The sequence below is a fragment of the Pteropus medius genome, unplaced genomic scaffold (assembly GCF_902729225.1).
Source record: "Pteropus medius unplaced genomic scaffold, Ma_sr-lr_union100, whole genome shotgun sequence".
Taxonomy (NCBI): Eukaryota; Metazoa; Chordata; class Mammalia; order Chiroptera; family Pteropodidae; genus Pteropus; species Pteropus medius.
Genome location: NW_024342471.1, coordinates 18925538 through 18938402, shown reverse-complemented (window position 1 = coordinate 18938402; position 12865 = coordinate 18925538). Strand labels below are relative to the sequence as shown.

Sequence of the window (12865 nt, the reverse complement as noted above, 5' to 3'; positions counted from 1 at the left end):
TAGGAAAAGGCTATTTATGTTTTGTTTTTAAAACAGCTTACTTTTTCAGAGGAATGTTATCCCTCACTACTCTGCAAAGAACATTTATGTGGTGAAAGAAGAAATTTATAGAAATCAACCCAAATACAGCAAGTTTCAAAATGCAATTCTTTAACAACCTTTTCTCTTTCACACTACCACACTATTCTGGCATAGCTGGAGGATTTAAGGATAAAATGAAACTAAAAGATGATAAGATGCTGAGCCAAGGGAAGATGACCATAAAACTAGAAAAGTCTGGACGTGGTCCCATAGTGTAGCAGTTAGCACGTCTGCTTTACATGCAAAAGGTCCTGGGTTCACGCCCCAGTGGAACCACGGTCCATGGTCTACAGCCATGCCACCCTGAACAAGCTCGATGTCTGATCTTGGAAGCTAAGCAGGGTCGGCCTGGTTAGTACTTGGATGGGAGACCACCTAGGAAGACCAGGTGCTGTAGACATATAAAAAAACCCAAAAAACTAGGAAAGTCAAAGCAAGACTCCAGGCAAAAGCAGGAAGTTATGACACATAAACACACAGTTGACTAATGGCAGCAAAACTGCACACAGCGTTCCAGGAACAAACTGTCATGTCTGATCTGTGTTTTCAGAAACATGGAGGCTAAAAGTCTGTGCTAGCACTCTTCCTTGGAATGTGACAGCCTGGAAAATCCTTAGAGTCTAATGCAATCACTTCGTCAATTTGACAACCAATTTTGGCCTTGGCCTCCAAGACAGCTACTCTAATACCAACACTTTAATGCCTGTTTCTTCTTTAACAAATCAAAGCACCTAAGATTCAGGGAGCATTGGACATGGGACATGTTAAGCTGCATCAGTGTTGGACTCTGACAGTCTAAAAACTAATGAAAGCTGTTATAGTTATAGTTAGGAGTCTCCCTTTACGTTTCTTTAAAAAAAATTTTTAGAACTTAAGTATAATTAGAATATAATTACTGTATCTGCTTTTTCCAGAATTACCTTTAGTCGATAACTCAGGAACTGAGTGATTTTCATCATGTTCCACTCAAAACCCTCATTGACCAAAATCGACCCAAAGAATACTATTCTTAAAAAGAAAATTAAAATCCTTTAGTCAAAAGAAGGAATTAATAAAACTAAAACCACAGAGTTAAGACGGTTATGACAGGTGGGCATTTTTGTGTGTATTCTATTCACTCAATGATCCAAGTAAAATTAGGATTTTCTTTCAGCAGTATTCAGGCTAAACATTGGTATTGGAAAGTCAAATTTCCAGCCCTTACTTAATCTCATTCTGGCCTCTCCTTGCTCTAAAATAAAGTATGATTATGAAAAAAAAAAAAATCTCCTGATTTTGCTATATACAACAGAGGATAGTGGGCAATATAATTATTTCATTTTCTTTCCTTATAAAGTTCAGCCTAAAATATATAAACAGTAAATCAGTACAATATGGCCAATGAAAATAAATATGTGAAATTAACTAACAAATGTAAAGAATAGTTAGAAGGAAAGAACCCCCCAAATGATATAAACTCAAACTAAGTCATCTAAATGTATATGGCTACAAATGAAGAGAATGAATTATCATAAAAATAGTTGAAATTGTCAATGAAGAAGATTTTTCTTTTTCTGTATAGCTGTTAAACATTTATTTTTTTTAAAAAAGAGGCCCAAACAACAGAATTTAATATAAAAAGCTTTGAACAAGAGCCAAAGAAATCTCTAGAACTTCACGTTGATACCCTGTTTTTCTAAAAAATGAAAAAAGTCTCGACATTCATTTGAAAATACAATAAAATAGAAGGGAGAAAATCTGCTTTTAAAGTGAAGACAGTCCTTTTTCATACCAACCATTTCTTAGGAACTCTGCTTAACTATCACACAAAAGGCCAACGTCTCTAAATGACTGCAGACTAAATAGTAACTTCTGGCTAGAAGACGTAGCCTAGGAAAACTTATCCTTGAAAGAATGAAAACCCCATTTTCTCTGGCAGCTTTATCTAGGTTCTTTTTTGACACAAAAGTTAGAAATTTTGAAATGGTATATATCTCAATATTTTGTTACACTTTGCTCCAGTAGGGGAAGTCCTCCTTCAATTTACATAGCTTTATGAAATGCAGGACTATTTTGATAGCTTTGTCAGCTTTTCTAAATCCCAACCAAATATCCTCTAATAGAATAAAAACTACTTTCTGAACCCCAGCACGCTCCCCGGAAGTGCTCTTCGTGTTCTAATCACCTGAGTTAGCAAATAATTATTGAAAACGAGTCTTAACTTTCCATCATCCGTCCCAAGACCTGGATGTACAGGCTACAGTTATTTCTACAACATCAGTGAAGAAATGAACCTTGTGGATGGAGAGCCCTGGCTGACCCCCGACTCCATTCCACTGCATACCCGGTTCTGGGGTGGCCACGTGGTCAGAGTTTATCTATAACTTCTGGTGGAACCAGGAAGAAGAGGCCACCTTTCCCACTCTGATTGCTACTGTAAAGATAGTGAGCCTGAAGCTATAAAGGCCTGCCTGAGAGTGAAGCCAAAACAAAGGGAAGCACTGTTGAGAAATGGGGAAAAACTGAGTCCAGGAGACTCCATCCAGCTACAGCCGAAGCTAACATCACCTGTAGTTTTTTGGGCCAATGGGTGCGTAACTCTACCCCCGCTGATTTATTTTCTTTGAGTCAATTTGAATTGATTTTGTTCCTTGAATGGAGACAGTCCTATATCACTTAAGATGTTTTTGGCTGCAAGTAGAAGAATACCTGACTAAAAATGGCTTAAACGATACATGTTTATCATCTCATATAACAGGCAGCTCGAGACAGGTAGCTTCAGGGCTATCGATTCAACAAAACAAAAGTGCAGTCAAGAATCTGCTTCCTATCTGTCCCCTGGGCAATCTTTAGCATTCTGGTTTTGTCTCTGAGCCACAGTGACTGCAAGATGGCCATCGGTGCTCCAGGCATCACATCCTCATACAACTGGCATCAAAGGAAAGGAAAATTACTCTTTTTATCAGAGAGGAAAAAGATTTCCCAAACCCACCACCAAGCATACTTCCCCTTGGTCTCACTGGCCAGAACTGGATTTCATATTGCCTTGCTGCCTCCACAACTCTCAACCAATCTTTGGCAAAGGAGAATGGAATCATCGTGATGGTGAAGACCAATCTTGACTCAGAGGGGACCATACTCCTTGAGCGCACTGTGGCAAGACACCTGATCAAAATAAGGGTTCTATTACGAAGGAAGAAGGGAGGAAATAGCTCTCGGGTAGGTAACCGACAATGTCTGCTATAAGTCTTAATACGAGTACAGGTGGTCAATCACTTGCAGTTGTCCATTCACTCAAGAGACAGGGCAGAACTTGAAATTCCAAACCAAATGATCGAAATCATCATTTAAATTTCCATGTGCACAATACCTAAATACACACAAACTATAGTTCTTTTTCTATGAAAACTGACTGCAAAACTGTAAATTCCTCAGGATGTTTTTTTTACGTCTTTACTGAATGCCCCAGAATAATAAGTATTAGCTATGTTGGTTATTTTCCATGTGTTTAACATCAGAAAAAGAATGTTAATGAATGGTCCTCCATTTCTTAGAGCTCTAGGGCTATCTTGTTAGCTTAGGTTGTTAGAATCTGTGAGGATATGCAGCTGAAGAGTTTGCAAAATAGAGAACAGGAATTCTGAGTAAAACTGGTTCCCAACTCTTTACTGAAGATCAATACTATCCCACGGTGCCTCTTCCTTACAATATGGAATCACCTGGGGGTCATGAGGCTTAAAGGAGATGGCAGTGCGGAAGCGCATAGGCCAGAGCCTGGCACTCAGTAGTACTGTGATGTCCAGGGAAAACGTAGGAAGGGCGGTAGGAGTGCAGGTGGTGAAAGGGTAAGGAGAATGAACAGAGCCTGAGCGTCCATTTCCAAAGCTAACCTAAACCACGGAATTACTAAATATACTAAACAAGATCTAAAAGGCAAAGAAAATCAACTTATCAAGCATCGGTGATAAGAAAAAAATCAAATATCATCGGTCGGTAAGTGGAAACTAGTAAAAGTAACTACATTATGATAATGTGATGAAAGCTTTAGCTGACCTTGGTAAAACCTTATTTACAATGCCTTAAGCATCCCCACCCACATTTTTGTCTTGACCTTAGTAAGATCTCTGCTTCTTCCTTCACTAACCACTTCAATGAACTTGCATGTGAACTCACATGTTATTACACCAACTCATTCACTCTAAATAGAGGCTAATTATCTTGAATTAATTGCCACAGGAAACAAGAGAGGTAGAATGAACAGAATGCTCTCTGAAGACTTTAGATTTGACTCCAACATTAAAGTGAGCCATTTCCCCTTCCTAAAATGTGACGCGAGAGCCCCTTTTGGCTGTAAAATTCAGTGACTCTATGAATTAAATGTCAATTATTTGCCTTAGTTCAGCTGGATGTCAGCATAGCCTAGTAGCAGAGGTCAATGTACCCCTAGAAGTAGAAAAGGCCTTCCAGCTGTGTAGAGGGGCTTCCATGTGACCTTTATAAGGTCATCATCCCTCTCTGAGCCACGGTCTCCTCATGTGTAAAATGGGATCATAACACCCTCATGGCTCGTTGCAGTGAGGATTAAATGAGATCAGGTATGTCCCACATCTCTTGTGGTTCCTGGCAGTAGGGAGGCACTCAAAAAAAATGACAGTTACGGCTACTGCTTCCACTATAGAACCACCAATAAGCACTTACCTAAAGAAACAACAGCAACGCTCTCTGGCAAGAAATGTAATCTGTATCGGATCAGTAAATGCACCAATATGATGCAGATAGCTGTGGGAAAAATAAGACACTGTTAAAATTTTTAAATGATAAACACTAAGTTCAAGGCAATAGTTACTTCTGGAGGGCTACCAAGAAAATGGACAACTGTCAATGACACAGAAAACCTCAGTGGTATTTTCAACCTCTTATTCCTTAACCTGGAGGTAGACTCCCAGTGTTTATGACATTTTCTCCATAAATCCTTCCAGACTCGAATTAGTTTGTTTTCCAGTGGTTATTGAAAGAGCATCAGACACCTTTATTTTTTTCTAACTTTAAACTTTATACAACTATTAAAATTATTCAAATTTTCCTGATTCTGAGAAAAGATCTCTAACTTTTTTGAAGTAACCATCAATTGGAAAACTACGCGGTGAGGAGAAAGTCAATGAAATCAATCACTTTTAGGTATGTATAAGTGCGACAGAATATGTTGAAACGAAGCATTTTGCTACCGTGTGGCCGGTTCTCCTTTAACATAAGCAAGGGTGTTTTATAAACAGAACAAAGTAAATACTTTGGTTCAGTGATAAGAACATTAGAGATCTAAAGATGGGGCACCTGTTCTCCAGCTGGGCACCGGGGCTCCCACTGGTTGAGGGCTCCCCATGAGTAAGGCACTGCACTGAGCAGTTCCAAATGCTCTCATTCGACCCCCAACACCCCTCTTAACTAGCCATTATTACTATTATCTCCTTTGATTTTAGATGAGAAAACCAAGGCTTAGAGGTAGGTGCTGGAGGGTGGAGCCAGATTCCAATCCTGTGCCCTTAAACCATGGCATCTACCACCTCCCTCGTGGCTACCTTCATTCCTCAGTCCTCGAAATCAGAATAACATCTGACTTTCCCCACAGAAGTGTTGTCATGAAAGAAAAAAAAGAAACAAAAGGATGTAAAACTATTTAACAGGAATAAGTATTTCTGGACCAAAAAAATTAAAAGTATACTTTCACATTAATAATTCCTAACTCTAACTTCATGTTTGTGTGCATGTCTTTTTTTAGGCACCTATGTGGTATATACCCTCATCAATCACTGTGTTATCGTAATAATACTAAAATAATTCTCATGGTTTTTTTCCTTGTAAAAAGAAATGTTTAAACAATCTGCATGGCTGTTAACTGGTCACATTGACAAATTAGATATCTTTAGTGCCACCAAAAAGCACCAGGTGGCCAGAGAAAGGAAACAGTTATAAATATAGAAATTTTGTCCTCCTTTCATTCTGTGCTTTAAACGATCAATCTGTGGTGTTATTTTATTATAAATATTTAACCTAGTTAGAAAAATCCTACATTAAAGACTAAGGGCAAGAAGAAAGTTCTAGTACATAAGCACAATATGTGACCTAAGAACGTGTCTGCGAGCTAAACAGGCAGGCACAGGAGCACAGAAGTAGGTAGATAACAGATTAGGGAGCTGAATCAGCTTCCGCTCTTTCTTGGCACCAATCTAGGTGAAAAATACTGATTTGAAAAGTTTAAATAAATCAAACAACTACTTGCACCTTTAAGAGCAAAGAGGAAAACTGTCTATCAACAGAGAGAGCTAAATATAGGGTTCGGGGAACGGTCTTCAGCCATTAAAAAAAAAATGAGGTCTGAAAAAATTCAACGGAAAGGGAAAAATTTTTTGTAAATCACATATCTCATAAGAATCTAGTATACAGAATATGTAAAGAACTGATAACTCAACAACAAAAACAACACAATTAAAAATGAGCAAAGGACCCGAATAAACATTTCTCTGAAAAACTATAAATGACTGATAAGCATATGAAAAGATGCTCAACATCAGTAGTCAGCAGAAAAATGCAAATCAAAATCGCAATGAGATACAACTTCACACTCATTAGATGGCTATAATTGAAAAACAAAACAAAACAAAAAAGGAAGATAACAAGTGTTGGTAAGGATGTAAAGAAACTGGAACCTTTGGGCATGGCTGGTGGGAATGTAAAACCGTACAGCCTCTGTGGAAAAACTTGGCAGTTCCTGAGAAAGTTACACACAGGGTAACCATTTAACCCAGCAATTCCACTCCTAGGTATATATCCAAGAAAAACAAAAAGATAGCCACACAAAAACATGTATATACACAGATGTTCATAGCAGAATTACTTACAATAGTCAAAAGGTGAAAACATAAATGTCCATCAACTGATGAATGGATAAACATGTGGTATATCCATACAATGGAATATTATTCAGCTATACAAAGGAATACAATTCTAACACATGCTGCAAGATGGATGAACCTTGAAGACATGATGCTACGTGAAAGAAGCCAGACAGAAAAGATCAAATATTGTATGATTCCATTTGTATGAAATATTCTGGGTAGGCACATTCCCAGAGAGAGAAAGCAGAATTGTGTTTATTAGAGACTAGGGGGGAAGAATGGGGAGTGACTGCTTTTAATGGGTATTGGATTTCCTCTTGGGGTGATGAAAATGTCCTGGAACTAGACAGTGACGAGGGTTGCACAGCACTGTGAATGTACTAAATGCCACTGAATTGTACACTTTAAAGTGGTAACTTTTTTATGTTTATTTTACCATATACACATTCTTTAAAAAGAAAAAAAAAGGATGAGGTAGATAAAAAACACTAACATGCAAAGATCTCCAAGACATTCCATGAGATGAGAAAGCAAGCTATAGGACACCATTTATATTAAAACAAACTCCAAGTTATATGTGCCTGTACTGTACGTGTCTGTGTTCTAAATGTGCAAATGTATAAACACCAATACATGTTTTCAAGTACACCTGGAAAAAAAAAACAGCAAGAAGGGACAAAAACTTCTCTGTGGTATGGAAGGTATGCATACCACAAGTTAGGTGCTTCCAATTTTTCATGCCTGAAGTAATAATTATGGAAACTACATTAAAACTTAGACATGACAATTTTAATAATTCCAATAAATTTAATGGCCCATAAAATGTATGCGTTAAATCATACTAATTGCTAACTCTAGTGCAAGTTAATAACAGTGACTCACTATTGTTTCTGCAGTCAGAAATCAGCAAAGGTAAGTATAAGTTTACTGACTTCAAGCTTCTAAAAGTCAAAAGTAACTAGAGTTTTGGCATCCCTTCTTAACAAAGAAGAATGTTAATGTAACCCTTCAACATGCTATGGGACACAAAAGTTACCACTTGATTGGATTTGACTAACAGAGTAAACAAAAGTAGCAAATGTGTTTCAGGTTAGTAGTCCCTGAAGTCTAGAATAAACTATGGACTAATTTCCTTCAGTTTATTAGAGTTCATGTATTTAGTGAGTCAGCAAGTTACCTATGAACAGTAATTTTTTTTTTTACTTTACCAGATTTACATCTAATCAGGAATAAACATACAAGAAGCATACTGTCTTGGTAATATACAAGAACACAGGAAAAAATGCCTTCAAATTTACTTAAAAAGCATTCCATTATGCGAATACATTTTGACCTACACATAAAAAGTGGAGATATCAACTCATAAACTGCTAAGAATCTGATTAGGTGAAAATGGAACCTATCTGACATTAGTGGGACTCTAGGGTCTAGGTTTATGATCTGTTTGAAGAGAAGACAATCCAAGAGAAATATACAGTACTATTAAATATAGCTCAGGCTTTTCTGGCCCCAAACATGTATTAACACTGGGCAGGTTTTGCCTGGATGAAAAAACACATTATAAAAACCTGTTTTGTGGTCTCTGGCACAAAATAATCTTACATGCTCCACACCCTGAAAATTACTTTGAAAGTCTTACTTATGCTTTTCACCCTCCCATGAAAAAAAAGTGATTACAAAAGTTTTTCCGAGCCTTTTATATTGTCTAACATGTCAAGCTGACAACAATGTGACTCATAGTACTCCTTCAGAATTAAGAAACCAAAGATTTCTTGATCAAGAAAAGAACTGCTTTTCTTCTTTTTATTCAGCTACTACAACAAACGAAAAAGAAAACAAAACAAGAGTCCATGATTGTTGAAGTAATTTCCTAGAAACGGAACTGAATGACATTTACAGGGTAAAAAATTACCTGGGTATTTTAAATCTCTATGGGACATTTACACTTGGGCATGGCTGGTGAGAATGTAAAATGGTATGGCCTCTGTGGAAAAGTCTGGCAGTTCCTGAGAAAGTTACACATAGAGTAACCATTTAACCCGGCAATTCCACTCCTAGATATATATCCAAGAAAAATAAAAACACTGCCCACACAAAAACGTGTACACAGATGTTCATAGCAGCACTATTTACAAGAGGCAAAAGGTGGAAACGACACAAATGTTCACAATTGATGAATGGATAAACACAATGTGGTATATCTAAACAATGGAATATTATTCAGCCATACAAGAGAATACAATTCTAGCACGTGCTACTACGTGGATGGACCTTGAAGACAAGATGCTAAGTGAAAGAAGCCAGACCTAATAGTTTTTTTTTTAATCTATGAGAGACAAAGTGGAGTCCTAAGACTTTAAATAAAACTACTATATTATTAAAATTATTTGACTATTAACGATCTGAATATAAATGTGAAAGAAGTGACACTTTCTCTCAAAAAACAGTTCTAATGAATACTCTGCACCTTGCAGTCCGATTGCACTGCTCATACTTCTGAAAAGATCCAATTAGAAATATGACTAAGTGTCATTAAGAACAGAGAATGTAAACATGCCAACTTCACTTCTCAAACAAGAGTTTGGACTTGGGTCAAATTTTAAGCCATTTTGTCCATAGTCAGCTAATCTGAAGTGGTTATGCAGTTTCAACTGGATTTTTTGTTTACCACAGTTTTCTACTGTCTATAATCTCTGGGAGGCACTGAAGTTATTGCCTTTTATATAAACTTCTTGATTGATGTCTGGTAACCTGGATATTAGTCTCTAGTTTCCCAAACCCCAGGTACGTCCATTGCTTAACCTTGTTGGGCCTAAATTTTCTCATCCGTTAAAGGAGAAGGTTAAACAAAATGAGCTTTTAAGTATGAGAGAGGGAATTTGTTTAAAGAAAAATATTACATAAGTAAATAACAGCACTGATGGTATACAGATATGCAAAAGTCATGACCATGGTTAAAGGAATGACAGGTTACAGACAACAGTGTGCTAGGGCAAGGGTATCTGATCTTTTACTGAGTGGCAAACCTTTAAATAAACTTTTACATGTAACCTTAATAGACATGTGACAAAATACATCAGAAACTCAGATGCCCTCCCATTTGACTCCCCATACCTCCTGCTGCCACCACCACCACCACTGTGCATGCACACACACGTGCGCACACGCACACACACACACAAATTCTCTCGCCCTCTCATAAGCAGAGCTTGAAATCCTCTAAACTAGATGTTCAAGGTTCTTTCTAGGTCAAAAATTCTTGAACTCTTTCTTCCAAAGGACATCTAAGGTACTGCATGAAGGGCTCTTCAGAACTGCTAAGCTCTATGATTTTATAAAGAAAAAGGAGTACCCTGTTATAAAATTATGAACTGATCACTGTCCCTCAATGTTTGAAGTGAAAACCAAATGGAGGACTTGAGAAAAGTAACAGTGATTTAAATGGGGTTAACCACACAGACAGTGCACACACTCAAGATGGCAGGTGATGGTGTCTCTGCATTCACCTAGGACAAGGAGGGTGAAGAAAATGGTCATGCCACTTGACTGTTCCTCCTGCTGAGCTTGCTCCCCTGTCTGTACAGGGAGGATGGGCTTGGCAGGGGTCGGGAGCACCAGTTTCGTAGTGACAACCAGGGTAGTATGGAGGGTGACATTGAAACCTTCATGAGTTGTATTGGGGAACCTGTTGGGGGACATAAAAAGCAGAATTAGATAAAGGAAAAAGGGCCCCAAAATATCAACACACAAAGCCATAAAGAGAACTTGGCATAGAGTTTTACAGAAGTCACAAGTCTTGCAGCCAACAGGCAAGACTTGGAGAAAAACTGCTTTTAAAAATTCTTGCCGGAGGCAGCAGGACAGTACCAATGCCCTCAGGCGCTTATGAACACAGCCACTTAGAAGGGAGGCACAGGGCGAATCCGGTCAGTGTGGAAAACAATGCTGCCTGCTCCTTGGCATGCAATGGGGGATTTAAAGAGGTAAATTGGAGTCTCAACACTCCAAGGTCTAATATTATTTACTTGGTGCCTTTATTTCTCCAATTTACATTTTTTCTTGAATTCTATCCACAGTTGAAGAGGCCATTTGAATTTGCCCAACTGTTGATCCGGTTAGAATGCCCTACCCCACTTTATAAAATTCTTCTCAGATTTCAAAAGGCTCAAGTGTAACCTTCTCTGTAATACCCCACTGCAGCCCAATGCGTATGTTCCCCACAGCTCCTCACATTGTGCTGGGATTGTACACTAGTGCAATATTGATATAAGAATCATTGAAATTGATTGTAACAGCTAACATTTATTGAGGACTGCTTCATTCCAGGGCTAGGTAACAGCATAACATTTAATCGGCATAACATGTCAGAGGTGGGTACTTTCCCTTTTATGCTCACGAACAAGAGAGGCTCAGAAAAGTTGATTAACATGGCCAATGTTTGTTAGTGGCAGAATCGAGCTGAGACCAAACTTGAAATCACTGGTCCATATCACCTCTTTTGTTTTGCGCTGCCGAGGACCAGTTTAGTGTCTGGGACAGAGCAGATGCTCAATAAATAAAGTGACTGAAAGGACCATCCTGCCAAGAGACATATCTGAAAAGCTGTCAGATAAGGGAGAGAAATTTCAACCATGGGGTTCCATGTTAATTTTTACACACTCATTCCACAAACATAGACAGGGCATCTATAACATGCAATAGACTGTGCCCAGCAGGTACGGAGATGGAATGAGTGTTCCATTTCCAGAAGTATCTGTAGGACACAGACACCTCCCACCCCTGCACCCCCATCTCATTTTGTAGGGCTAGCCCCCTTGCTTCTATTCTACATTCCAGCCATCCTGCCTGCCTCTCTGTCCCTCAAAGGCACTAAGCCTTTTCTTGCATTTGCTGTTCCCTCTCCGATCCCTCCTTCTGCCATTCAAGTTTCAGCTGGCACATCACTTCTTCCTGGGTAGACACCCTCCACCCTAACTATTCCATTTCCTTCAGAGCACTGAAATCATCTTGTCTATTTAAGGTCTTCTTTCCCTACTAGAATGGAAGTTCCCACAGGGCAGCTCCTGGTCTGCCTCCTTCACTACTACGTGCCCAGAGCCTGAAATAAGAGTATATGGCCAATAGTTAATGGATGAAACTCAGTAAAGGAGAAAGATGCAAAAAATGATCGTTACAGTTGTGGAGGCGACAGATTACGTAGGGAGTGGGGGACTTCGTGGGGGAGGCGGCGGAGCGTTCCGTACTCATCAGATGACCGAAAACTGGGAAAGTGAACTGTGGGTTGCGGTTTCCGCCAGACGGCTTTCGAGGCCTGCGTTGGGCGGCCGATCCCCAGCCCGCGGGTCCGACCTCAAGGAGGCTGCAGGGCCGGGCTCGGCCCAGGCCTGTCCCTCCCGCCCTCCTCGCAGGCGCCGGCATGGTCAGTCCTGGCCAACCGGCACAAGGAGCTCCGCCTTCCGGGGCCGGAGGGCGGCCTGAGGCGCTAGCTGTCACCCGCCGGGGCCCAGCCCCGCCGCCTCCGCCGCCCTGGGAAAGCCCACTCACTCCTCTTCCGCCATCTTCTCCCCCATCCTGCGGAGCCTCCCAGATCACAGAGTTGGGCGTCTCGGGGCTAGCAAGGCCCGCTCTTGGCTTCCGGCTTCCGCTGGAGGGGGCGGGGCCTCGGTCGCGCGCGGGCGGGTCTTCCGTCTCTCCATCTCTATTGCTCTGGCGTGGGAGGAGACCTATGGCACTTACAGGACGCGCTTGCTGTCAGGGCTTCGTGACCCTCTGGCCCCATGAGGTTTCGGCTTTTTCCCATCACAAAGCGGGGACGTTTTGAGGGAAACTCCCCGTGAGGGCACTGTGATTCACCCTGAGAGCAAGCGTTTTCCACCCAGTGTCCAGGACGTCACCACGCTAAATGCTAGGAA

At 40.1% G+C, this 12865-nt stretch overlaps 1 protein-coding gene and 1 pseudogene across 3 annotated transcripts in view; one reads left to right on the top strand and one right to left on the bottom strand.

Annotated features, from left to right (window-relative positions):
• SLC9A8 (solute carrier family 9 member A8) overlaps positions 1-12855 on the bottom strand; it is a 59657-nt gene extending 46802 nt beyond the window's left edge. For 2 of the 3 annotated variants that reach the window (XM_039864572.1, XM_039864574.1), the window contains exons 1-3: positions 12498-12855; positions 10460-10638; positions 4759-4839 (exon numbers count right to left, since the gene is read on the bottom strand). In XM_039864572.1, the coding sequence (XP_039720506.1) occupies positions 4759-4839; positions 10460-10638; positions 12498-12523 (286 nt within the window). In that variant the 5' untranslated portion in view covers positions 12524-12855. The other variant, XM_039864575.1, reaches the window with a different exon arrangement.
• LOC120604208 (uncharacterized) lies at positions 367-481 on the top strand (annotated as a pseudogene).
• Positions 12856-12865: the final 10 nt, after the last annotated feature.